The 23,151-nt window shown below is 39.7% G+C and overlaps 1 protein-coding gene across 1 annotated transcript in view; it reads right to left on the bottom strand.

Moving 5' to 3' along the window:
- APOB (apolipoprotein B) overlaps nt 1-15,434 on the bottom strand; it is a 48,452-nt gene extending 33,018 nt beyond the window's left edge. Inside the window, 8 exon segments of the mRNA XM_037893988.2 lie at nt 969-1,054; nt 1,219-1,343; nt 3,485-3,640; nt 3,802-3,955; nt 5,578-5,723; nt 7,964-8,079; nt 13,597-13,632; nt 15,308-15,434. Of these exon segments, the coding sequence (XP_037749916.2) occupies nt 969-1,054; nt 1,219-1,343; nt 3,485-3,640; nt 3,802-3,955; nt 5,578-5,723; nt 7,964-8,079; nt 13,597-13,632; nt 15,308-15,368 (880 nt within the window). The 5' untranslated portion in view covers nt 15,369-15,434.
- Between the last annotated feature and the right edge of the window lie 7,717 nt (nt 15,435-23,151).

Below are 23,151 nucleotides of genomic sequence, written 5' to 3'. Positions count from 1 at the left end.
ATCTTTTCTCATTGTACTAAAAGCCTCATCTGGTTGTGGGAAATGCAACACAGTCTCTTTGTTCATTCTTCTTCACACATATTAGTATAAGATATGAGTTTCAAAACGTCAGACTCAAAATTCTATCTCAGGCTGACAAACAAGCCTAGATACTAACAAGGACATGCTTCAGATGTACCGTGAGGGAGAGGCATTTCCTTCTCATTCTCATATGAACTCAGTTTGTTTGTGTTAATTCCCCTTGTGCTATCTGTAGTCTACCCTGACAGGCGAGAGACTGGAGACTGACCTGGCCAGGGGGCCAAGTCACACGAGGAGGCAGCTGCTACCCTGAGAGAGATAGAGAGCACTGCTGTGCAAAGCACAGCCATGAGGAAGTGCCCAGTGCTGAGCTGACCCCCTTCACACCTTCTTCTCACAGACTTCAAACTTTGAACCATAGTGGGGTGGTAGGAAGTTGCCCAGGGAGGGCAGCCTTAAGGATTTCCTGGATGTCAGACCTTTGATAGCCCTCACAGGGCCCTGAGCTGGAGCCTGGTGGAGTGGGAGGGCCCAGGCTCCCCTACACTCCCCAACCACTGCATATCTAAGGGCCTAAATCCTGACCGTTACGCAACGCTGCCCACAAGAGCAAGACATCACAGAGACATTTTAGTTTCTGACTCCTTGAAGCATCCTTCCTGTTTAAATAACAGGATCTTTATGAAGTTTTATATAGGTACTGATGTAGCTGAATAGTGCATTTGTTTCCCCATATCTAGAATTATTTCACATATAGGTGAGTACACACCATTGCTATTTCCTGAAAGTGATATGCTGCTTTTTTTTATCGTAGTTGGTTATGCATTTCTTAACAAAGCTAATCTAACTTGATCAGTGGACATGTTTTATGAGGAGTGCATGCTGAGATGGGAAGCCAGAAATGTGCCACGGTGAAACTGAAAAATGTTTCAGTACTGCAGACCTACCTTCATCAAAGTTTCTGCTGTTGATTTTGGGGGTTTCGACAAGTTTCAGAGTTTGCGTGACTTGTGCCATCATACCATACTGATTTCTAGTAAATAAAAGAAAAACACAGTCCTTTAGTTGTGGCCGAATTAGTTGTGCTGAATCCTGCCCGCCATTGCATGGGCAGTAAATCAGGGCAGAATTTGACCTATTATCATTCATTATGACTATTTACAAAGGAAGGGTAACGATATATAACATGCCACCTACTTGTACGAGGAAGGCAGAAACAGGTGTTTTTCTCTGCAGTCTACTTCAGCCACATGCCTTCTCCTTGAATCTACAGTGTACTGACAGGATTGACTGCTGCTAAGCAGGGTGGATAATGGGCTGTTCTGTAAAACATAGTTTGAGGAACATTCAGCATATTTTGTTGTAGTGAAACAAGCACATTTCTGATCGCTATGGTTACTGGGCTGCAACATTAACAGTTACAGCACATTGGGAGTGGTGCTGCTGTTTGGTTCATAATTAAATCACATCCTTGTCTAAAGAAAAACTGTGCCAATATCTCAGTCCATATCCTGCAGTCTCTTCACAGCTACCACTCCTGCAGATATCTTGTCCTAAGTGTCAGTGAAGTTATTATTGTGTTTGCCTGAGAATGTACCGTAGGACTGAGCCCTTATAACCTACAGGAAAGGACATGGCCTTATCAGTGCTTAATTTCATAGAATCATAGAATATCAGGGTTGGAAGGGACCTCAGGAGGTCATCTAGTCCAACTCCCTGCTCAAAGCAGGACCAACACCAACTAAATCATCCCAGCCAGGACTTTGTCAAGCCTGACCTTAAAAACCTCTATCGAAGGAGATTCCACCACCTCCCTAGGTAACCCATTCCAGTATTTCACCACCCTCCTAGTGAAAAAGTTTTTCCTAATATCCAACCTAAATCTCCCCCACTGCAACTTGAGACCATTACTCCTTGTTCTGTCATCTGCTACCACTGAGAACAGTCTAGAGCCATCCTCTTTGGAACCCCCTTTCAGGTAGTTGAAAGCAGCTATCAAATCCTCCCTCATTCTTCTCTTCCGTAGACTAAACATCCCCAGTTCCCTCAGCCTCTCCTCATAAGTCATGTGTTCCAGTCTCCTAATCATTTTTGTTGCCCTCCGCTGGACGCTTTCCAATTTTTCCACATCCTTCTTGTAGTGTGGGGCTCAAAACTGGACACAGTACTCCAGATGAGGCCTCACCAGTGTCGAATAGAGGGGAATGATCACGTCCTTTGATCTGCTGGCAATGCCCCTACTTATACATCCCAAAATGCCATTGGCCTTCTTGGCAACAAGGGCACACTGTTGACTCATATCCAGCTTCTCGTCCACTGTAACCCCCAGGTCCTTTTCTACCGAACTGCTGCCGAGCCATTTGGTCCCTAGTCTGTAGCGATGCATTGGATTCTTCCGTCCTAAGTGCAGGACTCTGCACTTGTCCTTGTTGAACCTCACCAGGTTTCTTTTGGCCCAATCCTCCAATTTGTCTAGGTCCCTCTGTATCCTATCCCTACCCTCCAGCGTATCTACCTCTCCTCCCAGTTTAGTGTCATCTGCAAACTTGCTGAGGGTGCATTTGTCATGAAAGAAGTTGCCTGGGCTCAGGCAATTAGGGCTCAAGTAATGTTTTTACATTCATTACTGATGCAGCAAACCCAGAGGTGCCAGAGCTATGAACTGTCAAGCCTAAAGGTGCCCACACTCAGCCCTGGCAAGCTCTGGCACAAATTAAGCACTGGCCCTTATCATTATGAAGTAATTTGCAATGGTTAGAATAATTTAGACACTTTAAAATAGTGGATGTACTTCACAGTCCTCCTATGGTTACAAATGGTTTAAAGATTTCCATCAAGAACAAACATTAAAAGTATAAGCACGGGAGCATTCGGTACCAGGAACAAATCTTCCAGTGTGTGTGTGTGTGCACGTTTGCGCTCAGCCTACTTGCATGCACAAATACCCTGATGTGCCTCTGAGGATGGGGCTTGTCAAAGGATTTATCTTGGTGCATGCAGAAACCTCAGTATTAACATCAAGCTACTTGCATGCATATGCTGGTTACATACAATGTACATATGCATGTTGGAAGATTTGGCCAATAAAGTTTAATGGGCTATCTAGAAAACCTTGGGCCTGATCTGACAAGGTGCCTCACACCTGACAGTACTAAGCCCATGGGAAAGTGTGATTACATATATATATATATAAAATCAGTTATTCCCAACTAGTGTCTTAAAAAACCAAACCAAACCAAACCAAAGCAACCAACCAACCAAACAAACAAAAAACCCACATCACTTTGCAGTATTTGTGAGAACTATGTGAAAGAAGTTGAGATGATATTCATTTCCCAAAGTTCAGATTTTTCTATTGACTTCCACTAATGGCAGGAAGCAAAGGCAGAGGGTCAGATTCTGAAGAACTAAAATAATATAATGAAGCACTTTCTTAAATAACATTTTGCCCTGCTATACTTACCAGTCCCTTTATGAGGGCAATTGGGCTGACATAGTCTCTGATGGGATTGAAGTTATCGCAGGTTTTCAGGTTTCTATTAATTGAAATAACTGATGCTGTGTTCCCTTTTCTATCCTTGACTTCAACTTCACTGTCGCACTTCCCATATATGGTATCCTGGAGAGCGGGGAAAATTAACATCATTGTTCATGTTACCAAATGAGTTCAAGTCTAGTCTGAAATCCCACTGTCTGAGTAAGAACTTCAGGACAGGGCCCACTTAGTGGGTTTTGCTGCATTTGTTAAAGAAGTAAATTAACTGTTGCTCAGCTTCCTACCATGGAGACTGTTTTTAGGTTGTCTTCTGTTTCCATTGGCACAATAAGTGCTGAGATGATCCCCCTCTTGATGTTAAGAATGTTCATTGGTTCATTCTTCTCTGAATACAGCTGGACCTTCTTCCCATCCTGAGTGCTAAATTTCAGTTCATACCTGCCCCCCAAAAAAACAGTAGGTGTGAGACAAAAATAAAAACAAGCTAGCCAAGAGCTTACCATCTTGATTATTGCCAAATGCTCCATGTACATCTAGATATAGAATTATTCACTTGTATTAATGTGGCTCCCCAAAGCCCCAATCAAGATTGGGCTCCATTGTGCCAAGGACTGTACAAATACACACATTCCAAATAATTTAAAACAGCATTTAAAATATTCCCTAATAAACCACTTTCTGCATCTCTCCCTTCCCTTTTTTTCATGAGAAATAGTGAGCTTGGGCTCTCTGCTTATTATTTTATATTGCTCTGTTCTTTCCCCCAATTCTGTATAGTCTGTATAGACTATCCCCAACCATGACTCTACCTGGTATTATTAGTTTCTCTTTGAATACTGAGTAGGAAACTCCTGACCATTAATACCTCCTCAGTTCTGGTGCATACTGTACACTTAAAGAATAAGATGTTGTAAACTTTGAGGACATTCAATGAAGAGGAACAAGAAAGATTTGTGGTCTGGAAAACCTAATTTATAGTGACAGGATTAAGGAGCTGAGTCTATTGAGTTTATTGTAGAGAAGACTAAGGGTAAACTTGATGGATCTGTAAGTACCTAGACAGGGAGAAGATTTCTGATATTAGAGGGCTCTTTAATCTAGTGTACAGATGCATAACAAAATCCAATGGCTGGTAGCTAAATTTAGACAAATTCAGATAGGAAATAAGATGTGATGTTTTCAAAGTAAGGGTAATTAACTATTGGAACAGATTACCATCACTGGAGGTCTTTAAATCAAGATTGGATATCTTTCTAACAAATATGCTTTAGCTCCTAAACCTCAAGTTATTTTGCTGGATGCAAGAATCCCTGGGTGCAATTCTATGGCCTGTGATGTGCAGAACAGGGTAATAGCATTAGGGACATCTTCAGGAAGGGCATTCCATGCATAAAGGGAGGCATTGAAACAAGTGTGAAGGTTCATGTGGAGAAATGGACAAACAAGCAATGGAAGCTGGTTTCACTGGTGGACCAGAGGGGGCAGACACAATAACTTACCAGTGCAGATAAGTAGGGAGGAGCTAAGTTGGGAAGGACATTAAAGGTCAGTAGCAGAAGCCTGGGCTGTTTGCTTAGGTGGGCTAATGTTACTTTGTGCCGTGTAAGCCGAGCAAAGTAGTCTGAAAGTGGCTGGAGACGTCCATTTTACAATTCCTCATGTTCAGGGGAACTTTCCTCTGGTAGAAAACTCAGAGTGGACTACACTGACTCCTACACCAGCACTCCCCACACTCCTGATATGAGGGAGAGAAGGGAGCAGGCTGTGAACATTCCAGCGTCAGAGTGTGGATGGGATGATTTCTGCTGATTTCAGGCTTTCAGTGACACAATTCAAGGCTGTCGCCATGCAGCCCCAAATTGTGCCACAGCCAGGTGGCTCTGAATCAAGGAGTTGCAACTAGCTCCTGCTCTCTCAGCATCACAGTTCATTCCCGAGTCTGGGACAGCACTCCATACACCGCCCCTTCTAAAGGACAGGGCAGGTTGTAAAGTCATAGTCTATCCCGAATTAAATAAGAATGGGTTTGTTAGCAAAGGCTCTAGTAAGTTTTTGCTCACTGGGCCATGGCTCTGGCAAAGTCATCCGAGTTCTTTGACTTTTTCAGGAGACTCTTTCCCTCAGCATCCACACCAAACATCTCTCGCAGGGTACATTGGCTTGTCTTCAGGATGAAGCTACACAGCTGCGGGACCTCCAGCTCAACCTGAAAACATACACAGCACATGTTTTCTCCTTCTCTCACTATCACTCCTGCAGAACTATGTGGTTCTTATTTTTAAAGATACAGGAGATGTTTTTAAATTTATTTTTAAAATAACACTGTGTGCACCGTGCACTTGAATAGCAGTTTTTGTGTGAAGACCGAAGAGTGCTTTAAGTAATCTTACAATATGCAGGTGGAGTAAAGGTCATATAGATTTGTAGAGTACCTAGTATGTAGGGATCCTGGTCTATGACTTGGGCCCCTAAGAGCTATGGAAATATGAATAATTAATAATATATTCCTTATATTAACGATGGGTAAACTGAGAGACAGACACGTTATGCGACTTTCCCATGATCACATAGTAAGTCAATGGCAAAGCATGGAACAAATACCCAGGTCGCCTGCTCCATCCATTTCACCAAACTAGATATGAATCAATTCCTCACTTCGGGCTGGTAGAGAATTTTCAGTTAAAACTATTTTTCAACAGAATGTTGGGTTTTCAATTGAATATCTTTTTTATTGAAAAAGTGTCTGCTTTCCATGGAAAACTTTGATTTTTTATTAAAAAAATGAATGCTCCAAACCCAAAATACTTCTATTTGGATATGCTGTCTCATGGGAATGGTAGTTTGGTTGGCTCACTTCCCTATTCTCCTCTAAGGACTGGGTTCCCCAGCCGGGTTTTATCTCCTCAGATACATCATGGCCATTCAACTCCCATGATGCACAGCCTCTCCTCACCAATAGGGGAGAGTAGTCCAACCAGGGAGCCCAACTTGTAGAAGAAAATGGGAGCACAAGGTATCCAAACTACAACACCCATAAGGCACTGCAGTGACATTCTGGAATAGAAATATTTTGGCTAAAATAGTTTGGATTTTGGTCAAAATATTTCAGATTTAGATTTTTTTTTGCCAAAAATTCAAAATTTGCCACAGGGTGGGAGGACCATTTATCCAACCAGCTCTTTCTGCAGTTCTGTTTACGCAAGCTGAGGATACAGACCTTAGACTCTCAAATCTTTTTAAAAGAGAGACTGCATATCATCTCCTGAAAATATGCACAATGGACCAAGTCCTCTTTGCTCTATTCTGGTCCTACTGATATCTATAGAACTACTTCACTAAGGAAAGTGAGTATGACATGGTCCAACATTATTATAAAGTCCAGAATTATTATTAATCAAATAATATTATAACTACAGCTGGTCAAAAAGTGAGAATTTTTTTGCAAAAACTTTTTTGTCAGAAAATGTTGAAATTTGAAATGGTATGACCAGAGTATTTATGGGTATTCTTACAGTAATGATAATAACATGTGATCTTACTCCCATTGACTTTAATTGGAGCAGAATCAGGCCTCTAATTTATAAGATTTCTCACATATGGAATGTGTCAAAAGTGAGTACATTTCAAGCAGAACAAGCATGAAGATGACTAATGAGAAACACTGAACATTTGCTCCGCACCATACTGCATGCTAGATGCAAAGACCAGCAATATTCACTGTAAACCAGCAATCTGCAGTGTGGTCTTGACATTGGCTTCAAAACTTGTGAAGAAATTTGAGCATTATACAGAGGAGTATTTAGTTACTGGACAGAACACTGTAATACCCAAAAGCTATTTGCCCAGTTACCCAGTTAATGAAGTAATATTGTGAAATGTGACATTTTGAGGAAGTTGGAAGGAGAATAGGATAGGTTATTGGGCTAATGACCTATGGAGCCTTTCACCCCAAGGATACCAGATCCTGACCCAGGAAGATGATAACTGAAAGTTGTCATCACCTGGTGAGTATTCAGTGTGCTGCATGAAATCAGTTGATCGATTAGCAGTCTCAGTTTAGGCTCTAGTGGCTAAGCGTTGAGTGCTTCTATTGGCAGACCCAGAGGAAAAGCCAAATACTGAATGAGCCATGCACTGAGTTACCAACTCTGCTATTTCTTCTCTAGGAGTAGAAAAGCCTGGTCAGGTTCGAGGTGCATTGGCAGGAGTGAAGAAACTCTGCCAATCTTGCCACTGCCTTTTCTGTCCGAAAATAAAGGGCTTCAGACTTCAGGGCTGTCAAATGTGTGCATTTCACAAGCACTACATTCACTAAATACAAAATGGAGGGGGAAGGGAGATGGAGGCCATAGGAAGATATGGGGGAGGAGTTTCCAATTGTTAATCCCCATGTTGCCCATTATCTTTTTTCTGATTGTAGTCAGTTCTTTCTTCCTCTTTCCTTACCTTGCAGTTAATTTTAGAGCCACTTCGTGAATCTGCTGTTCCTTTCACTCCACTTGCTATTTCTGCTTCATAGGTGTAAATGTATTTTCTGAGATGTTTAAATCTGGTTGCATCTTCTGCAATTAAAAAAACAAATACATTTTTATGAATAGCACAGACAGATACATATTTAGATCATCAAAATACAGTTCAAGATAGCATTGTGCAAACTGGAAATAATGCCAGAAATGAGGGAAATATTAGCATATCCCTATGGCTGATTTCTTCTTTGGTTTTGTACATAAGTTGGGTTTTTTTTAAGATAAATCTGTAGAAGAGATATGGTAAGTTGTCATTACTTGAAGCCTTTAAATCAAGATAGGATGTTTTTTCCAAAATATGTGCTATAGCTCAAACAGAAATTATGGCCTTGATGCACAAATTATTGGATCCTTTGTCTTGTATTATACAACATGTCAGCTTAGACAATCATAATGATCCCTTCTGGCTTTAAAGTCTGTGCGTCTCAGATTTTTTCCCCCATTAAAGTCAATGGTAAGCACAGTTGGGAACGTAGGCCCCATCAGAAGAAAATGTAAGGGATAAATGAAGCTATGCAAAGGAAAGATAGCAAGAATAATAAAAGGCCAATATGGCTCCATCGGGAGCTCTTTAAAGTCATGGAAATCAAAAAGAAATTCTACAAAAAGTGGAAATGTGGATGAATTGCTAAGGAGGAGTAAAAAGAATAGCACAAGCATGTAGGGACAAAATCAGAAAGGCTAAGGCACAAAATAAGTTACACCTAGCAAGGGACATAAAATGCAATAAACAGAGGTTCTTTAAATATATTAGGAGGAAGAGAAAGATGAAGGAAAGTGTAGGTCCTCCACTTAGTGGAGAAGGAGAACTAAAACTCATGACATCAGGAAGGCTGAGGTGTTTAATGCCTATTTTGTTTCAGTGTCCATTAAAAAGGTTAATGGTGATGAGATACTCAACACAATTAATATTAACACGGGGGAAGGAATGCAGGCCAAAATAGGGAAAGAACAGGTTAAAGAATATTTAGATAAATTAGATGTATCCAAGTCAATATGGCTTGAGGAAAACTTGGAACTGTTAGCAATTATGTTTGAGAACTCATGGATGATGGATGAAGTCCAAGAGGACTGGAGTAGGGCTAACATAGTACCTATCTTTAAAAAGATGAGCAAAAAGGACTTGGGGAATTATAGACCAGTGTGCCTAACTTAATACCTGGAAAGATACTTAAACATTTTTTGAACAATATAATTATGAGCATCCAGAGAATAATAGGTTTACAAGGAATAGCCAGCATGCATTTGTCAACAATAAATCATACCAAACCAACCTAACTTCCTTCTTTGACAGGGTTACTGGCCTAAAGGATAGGGTAGAAGCTGTAGATGTGACATATCTTGATTTTAGGAAGGCTTTTGATACAGTCCCAGATAACATTCTCATAAGCAAATGAGGGAAATGTGGTCTAGATGAAATTACTATAAGATAGGTGCAAAACTAGTTGAAAGACCATACTTAAAGAGTCAGGTTTCAGAGTAGCAGCTGTGTTAGTCTGTATCTGCAAAAAGAAAAGGAGGACTTGTGGCACGTTAGAGACTAACAGGCCACTTTTGGATAGCATCCACTTTGGCCTGTAGGGGGCTGATAGTTCCTTGACCCACCTGGTGTCCACGGTAGGTTGTTATCAATGGTTCACTGTCAAATTTGGAGGTAATATCTAGTGGGTCCCATAGGGCTCTGTCCTGGGTCTGACCCTATTCAATATTTTTAGGTTTGACAGAATCAATTTTTTTTATAATTTTGATGGATAATATAAATGTTTATTTTAAGCATTTTTAAAAAATATTTAAATTTTCACATTTTTGCAAAATTATGGGTTTTAAGCCATTTAAAAAAATGGTTTAAATTTGCACAGTTGTTACATGAAATTAAGGGGGATATTTAGACAATAATTATTTAATGACATTTGATATTGAGATTTTAAAAAGTTAAAGCATTATAGCCATTAAAATACAAATTGTCAACATCGCATGTCAAAATATACAAAGTAAATATCCTTAAATCAAACTCTAATAAATTCTCAAGCAGCTCTTTTCTTACTTTGCCTATTGGTAAATTTAGAATATTATGGATGGGAATATTTTTTCATTGGTTTCTGTGTGTATGGTCAAATTGAAAAAAATTAAATCTAAATCCTTCCAAATTTAAATATTTTTGTTAATGACTTGGATGATGGAGTGGAGAGTATGCTTATAAAATGTGCAGATGACACCAAAATAGGAGGGGTTGCAAGCACTTTGAAAGACAGGATTAGAATTCAAAATGACCTTGATGAATTAGAGAATTGTTCTGAAGTCAGTAAGACGAAATTCAATAAAAACAAATGCAAAGTACTATACAATGCACAGCTACAAAATGGGGAATAACTAGCTAGCCAGTAATACTATTGGAAAGGATCTGGGGGTTATTGTAGATCAAAAATTGAATGCATCAGCTATGTGATGCAGTTTCAAAAATCCTAATATCGCTCTGGGGTGTTGTATGTAAGCCACGGGAAGTAACTGTCCTGCTCTGCTCAGCACTGGTTAAGCCTCAGCTGGACTACTGTATCCAGTTCTGGGCACCACACTTTAAGAATGATGTGGACAAATTGGAGAGAGTCCAGAGGAGAGCAATAAAAATAAGAAAAGGTTTTAAAAACCTGACCTATGAGAAAAGGTTAAGAAAACTGGGCATGTTTAGTCTTGAGAAAAGAAAACTGAAGGGAGACCTGATAATAGTCTTAAAATATGCTAACAGCTGTTGTAAAGAGGACTGTGATCAATTGTTCTCCATGTCCACTAGGAAAAGAAAAAAAGGGGCTTAATCTGCAGCAAAAAAGATTTAAACTAGATATTAGGAAAATTGTTCTAACTATATCTGTAATTAAGTTTTAGAATAGGCTTCCAAGGGAGGTTGTGCAGTCCCCATCATTGGAAGCTTTTAAGAACATATTGGACAAACATGTGTCAGGGATGGTCTAGGTTTACTTGGTCCTGCCTCAGCATAGTGGGCTGGACTTAAAGGCCTCTCAATATCCCTTCCAGCTCCACCTTTTTATCATTCTATGCAGACAATTAATTAGATTGTTTTTAAAAAGCATGTATTAGGTTTCTTTAAAAGTGGTGTTTGCTTCCTTGCTAAGAACAGAGTTCAGCTCAAATTTGTGCAGTCACAATTCAAAGAAAACTATAAGAGCCAATTTGTCCAGGAATTTCACATGGTTGAAGTTTACAAAGATAAATGTGGAAATGGAGTGGAAAAAAACAACCCCCAAACCAGAATCCCTAATTCTAATTCTGTGAGAATCTAAAGAACCGTCCTCCTGTCCAAAAGTTTCTATGAGTTTTCTGGGAACATGAGATATTTTTCTGAGTCAAACTCACACCTGAGTTCATGGACTCCCTGGAGTTCTTCCTTTTTATGTTAGTGGACATTTTTTTTTTATGTGTACAGGACCCAGATCAGGCCTGTGCACTGTTTAAGTCCTTGAGACAACATCAGGCAGGAGGAAATGTGTTTAGAAGCCTCTCCTAAGAGCTCAGAGGACTTAAGTGGCACACAGGCCTTGTGCTGGGCCTCTTCACACTGGAGAATTTCACCTATCTGTCCCTACTACCTGCAAAGGAGATTCAGATTTAACATTATTATTATTTAGTATCTGTATTGTGGTAGTGCCTAGGAGCCCTAGTCATGGACCAGGACCCCATTGTGCTAGGTGCTGTATAACACAGAACAAAAATGATGCCACGAACAGCATACTGAATTCTGCTTGCAGATAAAATGAAAAATCAGTGAGGTTACGTAGATGTAGATGAAAGCAGAATTTCCTTCACTGTCTCATAGGGATATGAGATCTTCCAGTGGCAGGCCTCGACATTGTGGGCCAAATTCTGTTCACAGATAACTGCCATTGTGTCTGCAGGCAGAACTGGAAACTGACCCTGATCCTCCTTGGGAGGAAGGAAAATCAACTTCATCTTGGCGTAAGCACACATACTCCAGTGAAATCAAGAGTTTTGCCTCTTTATGCCAGCACTGTGTTTGGCTCAGTGAAGTGTATTATATTCTCAGCCATGCTCCTGTAACACATTTTATCATGTCAGCAGGGAATGTCTCAACAGAATCTGGTGGGATTTTGACTGCTTTCTTTATATTTTGGTACAAGAATTACGCTCTAAAGGGGAAAAGAGAGAGATCTTAAAAGCAAGCTATACATCTTAGAAGAGGAATATAGGAGACGGACTAAGCTATGGAAGTGCGAACTGAATAATTTCAAATCAGAGAGCCAAATTCTCAGCTGGTGTAAATCAGCATAGACCTGTTGAAGTCAAGCTGTGTCAGTTTACACCAGCTAAGGATCTGGCCGAGAGTTTACTCTGACATCATTGGGGTTGTAAATGAGAGTAGAATTTTGCTGTAAGTATCCTCTTTTTTCCTTGGATTTCCAGAGTCTGTAAGCCTTATCTATTTTCCCCTTGATGTCAAGTATTTTATTTTAGACACCATTAATTTAATTATTAATAAATATGAATATGATAGCAATAAATACTTAATATGATATAGTTCTCTTCATCCCCAATGATTTAACTAATCTGATCAGCCAATTATATTAATTACAATCATACAAACGGTTTGAAGGCTATCCATGTAAACTTCAGCTATCTTACACTCCACCATACTATAATTGTTTGTATACTTTCATCAATTCTCATAATTCTGATATCTGTTGTATTAATTCTAGGAGACATAATTTCTCTCCAACTACTGCTTCATTTCCAGTGTTTAACATGAATCTTATCTGTTATAAAAGGAATAAATAATGATGAAAATAGTAAATAAAAATAAAGTTGAGAAATTGACAGTGAAACCCAGAAAAAACTCTCTGAATTGTCTCAGATGGATGAATTAATCCTGATCACCTGTAGATGGTGGTAGAGTGTCAAATAAGAAAAAGCAAAAGCTTATCAAAGACAAAGATCAAAACAACTCATGGACACTGACCCTCCAGAGGAACATTCTGTATCCAAGCAAGCTGTCAGGGCCAACCAGGGTTCATTACAAAGGTTGTGCATAAAGTCAGCATTTCCTGTTTCTTGACTAGGTTGGTTTAATAAATTATTATCCCGGCTGACAGAGTTATTGACATAAAGTATTCTGTAGGTATTTAGTTAGATATATGAGTAAAATACTTGAGATTACCAATGTACATTGAAATGAAATGCATACGATTTCCCTGTTAAATCTTCAAAGTTAGAGAAAGGGGACTTCCAAAATAATGGACCTTTAAAATCAATCAAGCAAATAAATGTGGTATTTCTTTTTGGAAAGTTTTTTAAAATTCAAAGCAATAATCATTGCTTTTCAGGCTGATGAAAAGTCTTAAAATTCATAGGGCTAAGTCCCTGAGACCCTGTAATTTGTGAAGTCAACAGGAGTTTTGCCTGAGTAAACATCTGTTTTAAAGGAAGAGATATATGGAAATGGAAAACAAAAAAACAAAAACTTTGGGAGGTATAGTCAGTTAAAACAATAGTAGAGCAAAAGGAATACAAAGGGAGAACCCTTACTTGAACAAGCTGGATTTCCATTTTCAGGCCCATCTTCTGTAAAAAAGCAAAGCATAAAATAAAACTTTTACAAATGATTAATATCAAACAAATAAAATAGAAATTCATATGTACACTCTGCATCACAGTCCAGAGATGGATAAGCAGACACAGAGGGGCCTCACTAATTTATACTAACAACTAAGGGCTTAGTTCTGCAAACACTGAGGTAAAAGACAAAATTCCCATCTACTTAAATGGTAAAGTCGAGCATTAAAAAAACACTGCAAATGACTGAATTTTGTGAATTAGCAAGCAAGGGCCTGATCCTCAGATCACTGAACTCAGTAGCAAAGTGCTCCTTGATATTAATGGTGTATGATCAGGCACTAAATGTACAACATAATGACAAAAAGAAATGTGATGGGGGAAGTAGTACAGTTGATAGATGACAAACGGACCAAATGCATCACAGAATATGCTTTCTTTACAACACTGAAAATTATAGGTTAGTTTTAAATTATGAAAATATTGAATAGTAGACTAATAACTGTACTGCGGTAATATTTCCTTTGTAAAAATAATGATAGTGTTGCTATATGAGACCTCTGTACAACTCTCTGCTATTAAATCTTGACTAAGAAGCAGGGAGAGACCTCCGTTTTTGTGTCCGAATTATAAAATTTGTGGACTGGCGAAAAGTAGATAAGTAAGAGGCAGCTGTATTGATGACAGAGGCTAAACATATCTGTTGAAAAAGGTGTTTAATTTAATCGATATTTGGATTGCATAAAGCTATGCATTCACTTAAGGTTAGTTTGAATATTGAGACTTTATTCTTCCATGCGCCCTGATTCAAAGCCCACAGTCCTTTCTTTGACTTAACTGATCAGACTCATATTGTTTTGTATTAGAAAAAAAGTTACTTATTTCACATAATCTAATAAAAATAACAATACTAGTAACAATATATAGGACCAAATACATCCTTAGTGTAACTCCGGTGAAGTCAATAAAGGCACATTGGGGGTAAATATTATCATTACCTGCATATAGGACCAGATCCTGCTAAACACCCATTTATTTCAATGATGAAGGATTGGACCCATAGTTCTATCCTCCTGAAGGATCCCAAAACATTTTACAAACTATGGTACCATTGAACAATCTAAACAGACACTCCTAGGCAATGAAGGAGTTATCTTACAACTCCACCACACCACGTTCATTTTTTTCCCCAAATTATGCCAGGTCTATCTTTACTGAACTGAACCAAAATTACTACAGAGCTACTGTCATCTTTTAATACAAATCACTATTTCACATACAGTGCCTCCTACCAGACACATCATGTTTTATCACTCATATCCCATCACACTTGCAGTAAAACATATTAGCAACACCCACACTAAATCTGCAGAATACTATAAAATGTCTCCTTGCAGGTGAGCAATGATCACTGTAAAGAAAAGCAGCTAGGCAAAAATAAAGGACGATGATACCACTACACTTGTCAAATACATTTAAAATGAACCAGAGAAATGGTGACATTTCCAACATTTCCTTTATGGATTTAATCTGGATCCTGCTATTAGGACACACTCCCAAAAAGGGAATAGATTACATATTTCCCATCCTTGGCTTCTCTGATTCTGTGATTCATAGTCCCATAGATTTTTCCCTCCCTGATATTTTAATAGATTTTCACATAAAGCTGCAAAAAGCTACTTACGAGTGAGCACATCACTGCTGAGCAGCAACAGCAGCAGCAGCCAGAGCTGCAGAGGGCCCATGGTGAGCACCGGACCCTATTGCTGCTGTCCCCTCAGTTCTTCTCCTTCCTCCCTTCACCTCCTCTACCCAAGTTTCAGGGAGAGAATGAGCCTCCCCACTTGGCCCTGCATTTATATAGTGTGTTGCAAGCAGCTGAGCCAAATGGTTTAGAAAGTTCAGAGCAAATTGCAAAAGGTCCAAAGGTTAGAGTCCTGGATCCTCTTTGCAATGCGGCAGAAGGCTCAGCCTGGGCTGCTGAGGCCCCAGCATGCAGAAGAAGACTGAACATTTATCTGTGGTAAATGATTGTGCCACTTCAATTGTATTTTTCTTTCTTTAACTGACTTTTAACAGCGGAAGATAATATTCCAACAAAAGGGGTTTCCTCCTTTTAGCAAGAAATAAAGTAAATCATGTAAATTACTGCTGGGGCAAGCTAGCACTACAGAACTTTGAATTAGTATGGAGGCTGAGGGCTTGAATGGTACTTATACATGAGAGTAATTAGATTATTGTGCAATTTAGGCATCTTCTCTTTACTTAATGTGAACATGCTGTCATGTGCCCAGAAGAGGCAGAACAATCAATAAAAGAAAAGGAGTACTAGTGGCATCTTAGAGACTAACCAATTTATTTGAGCATAAGCTTTCGTGAGCTACAGCTCACTTCATCGGATGCACACCTTTTCTTTTTGCGAATACAGACTAACACGGCTGTTACTCTGAAACCTGTCATAGAACAATCAATGTTACTGATGCCCTTTGTAGGGCAAAAATTTCCTTCATGCCTTGCTAAAAAGCAGATGCATTTCAGACAGGCTGGTAATATCCAGGCACGAGAGGCCATATTAAATGCTGGGATTAGAAAATTCAGTATTCTTGCTGGTTTCAGTTAGCCCAGATTTTTAGAGATCATCGCCTTGTTTGGTAACAACAACAAAGAAATGAGAGGTTTCAGAGTAGCAGCCGTGTTCATCTGTATCCGCAAAAAGAACAGGAGTACTTGTGGCACCTTAGAGACTAACAAATTTATTAGAGCATAAGCTCACGAAAGCTTATGCTCTAATAATTTTGTTAGTCTCTAAGGTGCCTCAAGTACTCCTGTTCTTTTTAAGGAAATGAGAGGTAATGATAAGAAATTATCATTATTATTCAGAGAACTAAATGAAGGAAATTGAAAACTGTACAGTATTCATGAAGATTTAAGTGTATATTAGAGCTGGTCAAAAATCAGGCTTTCCATCCCATAGGGAATTCTAATATTTGGGGGAAAATTCCCAAATCACTATGAAAAGCAATTTTTTTTTCAGAATGGAAAGTTCCCAGACGTTCAGTTCAGTAATGTCAAAACATTTGATATTGACATTTCTGTCCACAATGAAAAGTTTTGACATTCCCAAATCAAAATATTTCTTTTTGTTTTGTTGAACAAAATCAAAACATTTATTTTTAGCTTGGATCAACAGTAATCTGGGTGCCCCTAAACTGCCATGGTGCCTCATGGGAGTTGTAATTCAGGTACCTCATGACTTGACTCTTCTCTGTGGGGTAGGCTCTGTTGCTAAATTAGTTTCCCATGATGCACCATGTTCACATAACTCTCATGATGTACAATGTCAGTTCAACCAGAAGGTAGGTAGTGCATCATGGCAGATATAGTTCAGCCAGGGAGCCCAGCCCTTCCTTGACATCTCTGGGGTTAGAATTTCATCTAAAGACACTTGGATGGGCAAGCCATTTTGGTCAGACCAGAAATCTCATAAGAACAGACTTTCTTGTGAGAATTCCCTCTCCTTCTGTGATTTGGGTTGAAAATACCACAAGAACAGCAGGTCTGGAGATGTCAACATTTTTGAAGGATCTGATTGTATACAAGTAGTTGCCTCCCTCCTTTCTTTCTCTTTCTTTATTTGAGGAAGAGGGTGTGACGGGTTGGATCACAGAAACCCCCTGGGAGCTGCCAACCGATGTGTCAAGACTACTTCTCCCCCTGCTTTCCTGTGCACTCAGCTTAGGACTTCAGTGCCCTGCCTGGTTTGAGCCAGAGCCGCTAGCCTGCTGCAAGCCCAGACCCAGGTCTGAACCATGTCCCCTAACAGCTGTAGGCTCAATTGAGAGCAGCTTACAGAAGTGTTCCTTTCTTTAACACTCAGATGCCCAACTCCCAATGGGGTCCAAACCCTAAATACATCCATTTTACCCTGTATAAAGCTTAAATTGTTTGCCCTCTACAACACTGATAGAGAGATATGCACAGCTGTTTCCCCGCCCCAAGTATTAATAAGTAAAAAGTGATTTTATTAAATACAGAAAGAAGGATTTAAGTGGTTCCAAGTAGGAACAGACAGAACAAAGTGAATTACCAAGCAAAACAAAATAAAACACGCAAGTCTAAGTCTAGTACAGTAATAAAAACTGAATACATTTTTGAATAAGGATTTAATCTCATCCTTAGAGATGTTTCAATAGTTTCTTTCACAGACTGGACACCTTTCTAGTCTGGGCACAATCCTTTCCCCTGGTACAGCCCTTATTCCAGCTCAGGTGGTAGCTAGGGGATTTCTCATGATGGCTGCCTCCCCTTGTTCTGTTCCACCCACTTATATATCTTTTGCATAAGGCGGGAATCCTTTGTCCCTCTGGGTTCCCACCCCTCCTTCTCAGTGGAAAAGCACCAGGTTAAAGATGGATTCCAGTTCAGGTGACAATATCACATGTCCTGTGAGACCCCAAGCCTTCATTCCTCCCAGCCTAACTCACAGGAAGGCCTGCCTGCAAACAGAGCCATCCACAGTCAATTGTCCTGGTTGATGGGAGCCATCAAGATTCCAAACCACCATTAATGGCCCACACTTTGCATAACTACAATAGGCCCTCAGAGTTATAATTTATATTTCATTTAGACAAATCAGATGATTAGATTATAAGCTTTGTAATGATACCTTACAAGAGACCTTTTGCATGAAGCATATTTTAGTTACATTATATTCACACTCATCAGCATACTTTTATAAAATCATACAGAGTGCGTCACACAGGGATGGGAGGTGACTGATGCCAATCTGCAGAGGGAGAAGAAAGTCCATATTTCAAACTGAAGAAAGTGGAGTCTGAGGACAACACTGATGTCCAGAGCTGTGTTGGTGATAGTGGGAGGACGGGTGGTTTGAGAAGGTCACTCCAGCTGGGAGGAGTCTCTATGTACCTGAGGGCTGGCTCCAACTTCAACCATGGTATACGAGGAAGGAGGGAGCAATTAATGCTGTACCGATCCTAATGCTAGATCCAGGGGACAAGGGAGCCCTCACTAACCCTTAAACTCTGCCCTGATGCTGGCATGAGCTCTATGGCACTATCTTAAGCCTATTTCCATAAATAGGAGTCTTCCCATTGGCTTTAATGGGCTTTGGGTCAGGTCCATCTGAGGCAAATCTTTGCTCTGCTTGCTGACTCTTCTTCCCTAGGAGTGCTGTTCTTCTTTATCCCACATGGCTGGGGAAGGAAACCCACTTAGGCTGTGATGCCCCAGTTGGGTGGAGGGGCATATTGATGAGACAATATGTACTTTGAAATAACAGTGAGATCATACCTCATGTTTCTACACAATATAGATGCAATCTTAGTTTTAATAGTAAATACACAGGGGGAAATTATGGAACTGTGAAGTGCAGATATTTAGGAAGCATCTGGCTCTGGGTGGTTCCCTTCTTTTGCTCTTAGGAGAGAAGTAAGAAGAGGGAAAGATTCCCCCCCCAAAAAGAGAGAAGAAAAGTTAGCAAGTAATTAAGTGTAACTGAAAGGAGCTGGCATGGCTTATGGAGGATGATGTAGTATTAAGTCTGGTAAAATCTGTTAGACAGAATGCTAGATCTTCAGTTAGTACATGTCTATATCAATGGAGTTACGGCAATTTATACCTGAGGATCTGACTGTTATACTTTGTGGAAGACAGGTCTCAAGGCCCTCATAATTTGAATCTTTAAAACGCTGTCCAAAAACATCAAAAAGTTGTCTTGATAGACCCCAATGATCTGTTTAGACTGAAATCCTCTAATGTTTACATGTGACCAGACCCTAGCAAGGAGATTATCATGTGGACCGACCTCCTTGCCCATTCATGATTACATGGACCATCTTCTATCTATTTTAGGCACCTTCATAGCCCTCATTATCAGAGTACTGCACAGTCTTTAATGTACTTATCCCCACAATAGCCCTGAATGGTAAAGAAGTGCTATTATCTTCATTTTACAGATGGGGACCTGAGGCCCAGAGCTAAGTGACTTGCCCAAGGTCACACAGAAAGTCTGTAGCAAAGCAGGAATTTGAATCCCTGTCTCCCAAGACATAGACTAGTGCCCTAGTCACTGGCCCATCCTCCCTCACCGTCATGCTCATATAACATTCCTGGGGCATCTTCTCCTATAGCTTACATGGAACAGTAATATCAGGAAAGGATTGAAGGTTTTAGATACCTTTTAATGTAATTTAACCATTAGAAACAAGAAGGAGGAGCTAGCACCATGTAACCAGCCAGAGATCACACAGACCACAGTTGGGGAACATCTGCATTAAAATATTTTACACTCTTGGTTCAGCTGTTGTTGTTTTTTATCTTAGATAAGAGGTAGGGAGACTTTTTTTTTGCTAAGTTATTGATGAAATATATGGAAGAGAAGAAGAAAAACTATTATCTTTTATGTGGCATTACCAGAAATGTTAGCCATAATGAATGAAACATTAAGAGATAGAGAGCAGATTTCAATGCTAAGTGGAGACTGAACTTTAAACAAAATATAGAACAGGTCATAAATTCCTGTAGCTTTTGTCATTACTGGATGATGAAGTGCTACGTACTATGCTTGACTCTCTGAGGAATCAGAGAGCAGGTAGTTAAGGTTAGTAGTAAGGATATCAATAATCTTTCGCTTATAGGTTGCCTTTTTACAAGCAACCTTAGTGGGTACTAGTCTCAATTCAATTCCTAGAGGACAGAAGCTGGCAGCATAAAAAAACATTACTGTAACTAGCACTACTTTGCATTCCCACCAGAGGCCAAGGATCAAAGGGCCATGGGAAGTGAACTGTCCTTTCATCCCCTAGAGAGGTCCCTAGCTAAACTGAGGACTTATGCCCTGATTCAACAAGATTGTTGACTCTAGGCATGTGAATAGTTTCACTGAATCATGGGGCTTGCTCCTGGGCTTAAAGTTACTCATGTGCTTAAGTATTTTGCTGATTCAGTTATCCAATTTCTTTAATCAAAATTACAAATCATATGACTTTTTAAAAAAAAAAATTAAAGAAAGACAAGTTTCCTAGAAATTGATGTCAATCAAAAGTTCTTCAAAAAGAGTAGGGGCATCATAGATTACCTGTCTAAAACAGGCTGCATACAGCCGAGCAGTGTTTTTAATATTGGATCATTATAATGTATTTAATCATTACATTATATAATAATTATATCTAGCCTTTATATACAATGTAACAGTACACATCAGGAAACTGCAGCATTTTGTAGCATGTAGTATGCATGTAAATAAAGTGAGAGGCATCAATAACATACATTTTCATTGTGATAACTTATCTAAAATGTGCCACAACCTTATTAGCGATTCCTTGATATGTGTTTACTGTAGAAGATGTCTTTTCATATGGCCTTATTATTAATGCTTCAGTGATAAACAATAGAAGGCGACAGAAGAACTCACCATGTTGAAGTAACTTTATTTGTGAGGCCACTACCCTCTCCTCCTTCAAATCCTTCCTAAAGACCCCTTTTCTGTTGTGATGCCTACAAAAGATTATCCAACCAATCATGGCTATATTGAGAGAGATTATTTTTTGCATGTATTTTTTTAAAAATAACGTTCAGCTGATTTTGAACCATCAAGTTGTGAAATAGACCCGCTTGATCTATTTTTTGTTACCATTGTCTTCTCTTCTTTTTTGAGCCTGATCCAACACCTTTTGAAGTCAATGGAAGAACTTTCACTAATTCACAGATTTTAAGGGCAGAAGAAACCATTGTGCTTATCTAGCCTGACCTCCTGCTTGAGGCAGGCCATAGAATCTCACCCAGTAATTCCCGCATCAAGCCCACCTCTTGTTATTTAGCTATAAAACATCTTTTAGAAAGACATTGGCTTGATTTAAAGATTTCAAGCAAGGGAGAGTCCATCATATCCCTTGATAATTTATTCCAATGGCTTACTGCTCTCAGAGTCAAAAATTTGCATTTTATGTCTAGTCTGACTTTGTCTAGATTCACCTTTCAACCTCTGGATCTAGTTATGTCTTTTTCTACTAAGGAATCATCTGCTATCATAAATCTTTGTCCTATGTATGTGCTTATAGACCAGAAACAATTGATCTCTTAACCGTATCTTTGATAAGCTAAAAACACTGAGCTGCTGAAATCTCTCACTAGGCGGCACATTTTCCAGACCTCAGATACTTCTTGTACCTCTTTTTTGAACCATTTCTAATTTTTCAGCCTCCTTTCTGAAGTGTGGACACAACATTCCTGTAATAGTCTCACTAACACTATATACAGAGGTAATAGCACTGTCCTACTCCTGTTCAGTATTCCCCTGCTTATACATCTGAGTAGCAGTATTAACCCGCTTAGCCACAACCTCGCACTGGGAGCTCATGTTCAGTTGGTTATCCACCATGACCCCTAAATCCTTTTTTCAGGGTCAGTACTTTTCAGAATGCTGTCTCCCATCCTGAAAGTGTGGTCTTCATTCTTTGCTTCTCGATGTATGACCTTGCTTTTGACTGTATTAAAATAGATATTGTTCAGCTGAACTCAGCTTATCCGGCAGTGCTGTCTAATGGACAGGACACAGGACTCAGGAAACTGGTTTTATTGCTGGCTCAGTCACTAGCCTGCTGGGTGACCTTGGGCAAGTAATTGCAACACTCTGTGCCTCAGTTTCCCCATCTGTAAAATGGGGTTATTGGTACTGACCTTCTTGGTAAAGTGCTTTGAGATCTACTGAGGAAAAGTGCTAACAATTTTTATGATTAATGATCATTATTATTTTATTTTATTATTATTAACATGTAATTCAGATTGCTTTGTATAACAGATCTATCCTTAGCATTATTTACTACTCTACCAATTGACTTCACTGAGCATTAGATCAAGCGCCTATTGCTTGCTAACCACTTTTGTTGTGTCTTGTTTTGAATTAGACTCTAACGTCCTGGGGGTTGGGGCAGGCCTTTTTTGACTGCCAAAGCAACACTGTAACAGGGTGGCCTGTCCCTATAAGGGCTAGGCTAATCAGCCCTGTTCCATCAGCCCCAGCTGCACCATAATTAATTAGCGGCTTCCCAGCCTGAGGGGGTGGAACTGCGGGGTGGAGGTGGGGGGTGTCAGCTGATACCTAATGGGCCTCATAAAAGGGCTGAGAGAGCTCAGTGTGGGGGAGCACTCATAGGAAGCATGTGGGGTTCTTATGGATCTCTGAAGCAGAGTCTGTAAGTACTTCAAGGAAGTGGCCTGGGAGGCAGGGTTCAGTCCCAGAACACAGAAGATGGAAAGGTAGCCCAGAGGGGCTGAGTCAGTGAGAGGGACTCCCAGGGAGTAGTATGGGAGTTAGGGCTATAGGGATTTAAAGGTAGCCTAGAGATATTAGGGCATGGAGCTGCAGTGAAGTACTTGAGGATGAGGGGGAATTATTCATAAACCCAAATGTAAAAAAATTGAATTATATCAGAGTTTTATAGGGTACTTTATGGAAAGTGAAGAATTTCATTGCACCCAGCATCTCATTATAAAAATGTATTTCAT

Source organism: Chelonia mydas, chromosome 3 (assembly GCF_015237465.2).
Source record: "Chelonia mydas isolate rCheMyd1 chromosome 3, rCheMyd1.pri.v2, whole genome shotgun sequence".
NCBI lineage: Eukaryota > Metazoa > Chordata > Testudines > Cheloniidae > Chelonia > Chelonia mydas.
The sequence above is the reverse complement of the archived record's forward strand: the minus strand, read 5'-3'. Positions and strand labels throughout refer to the sequence as shown.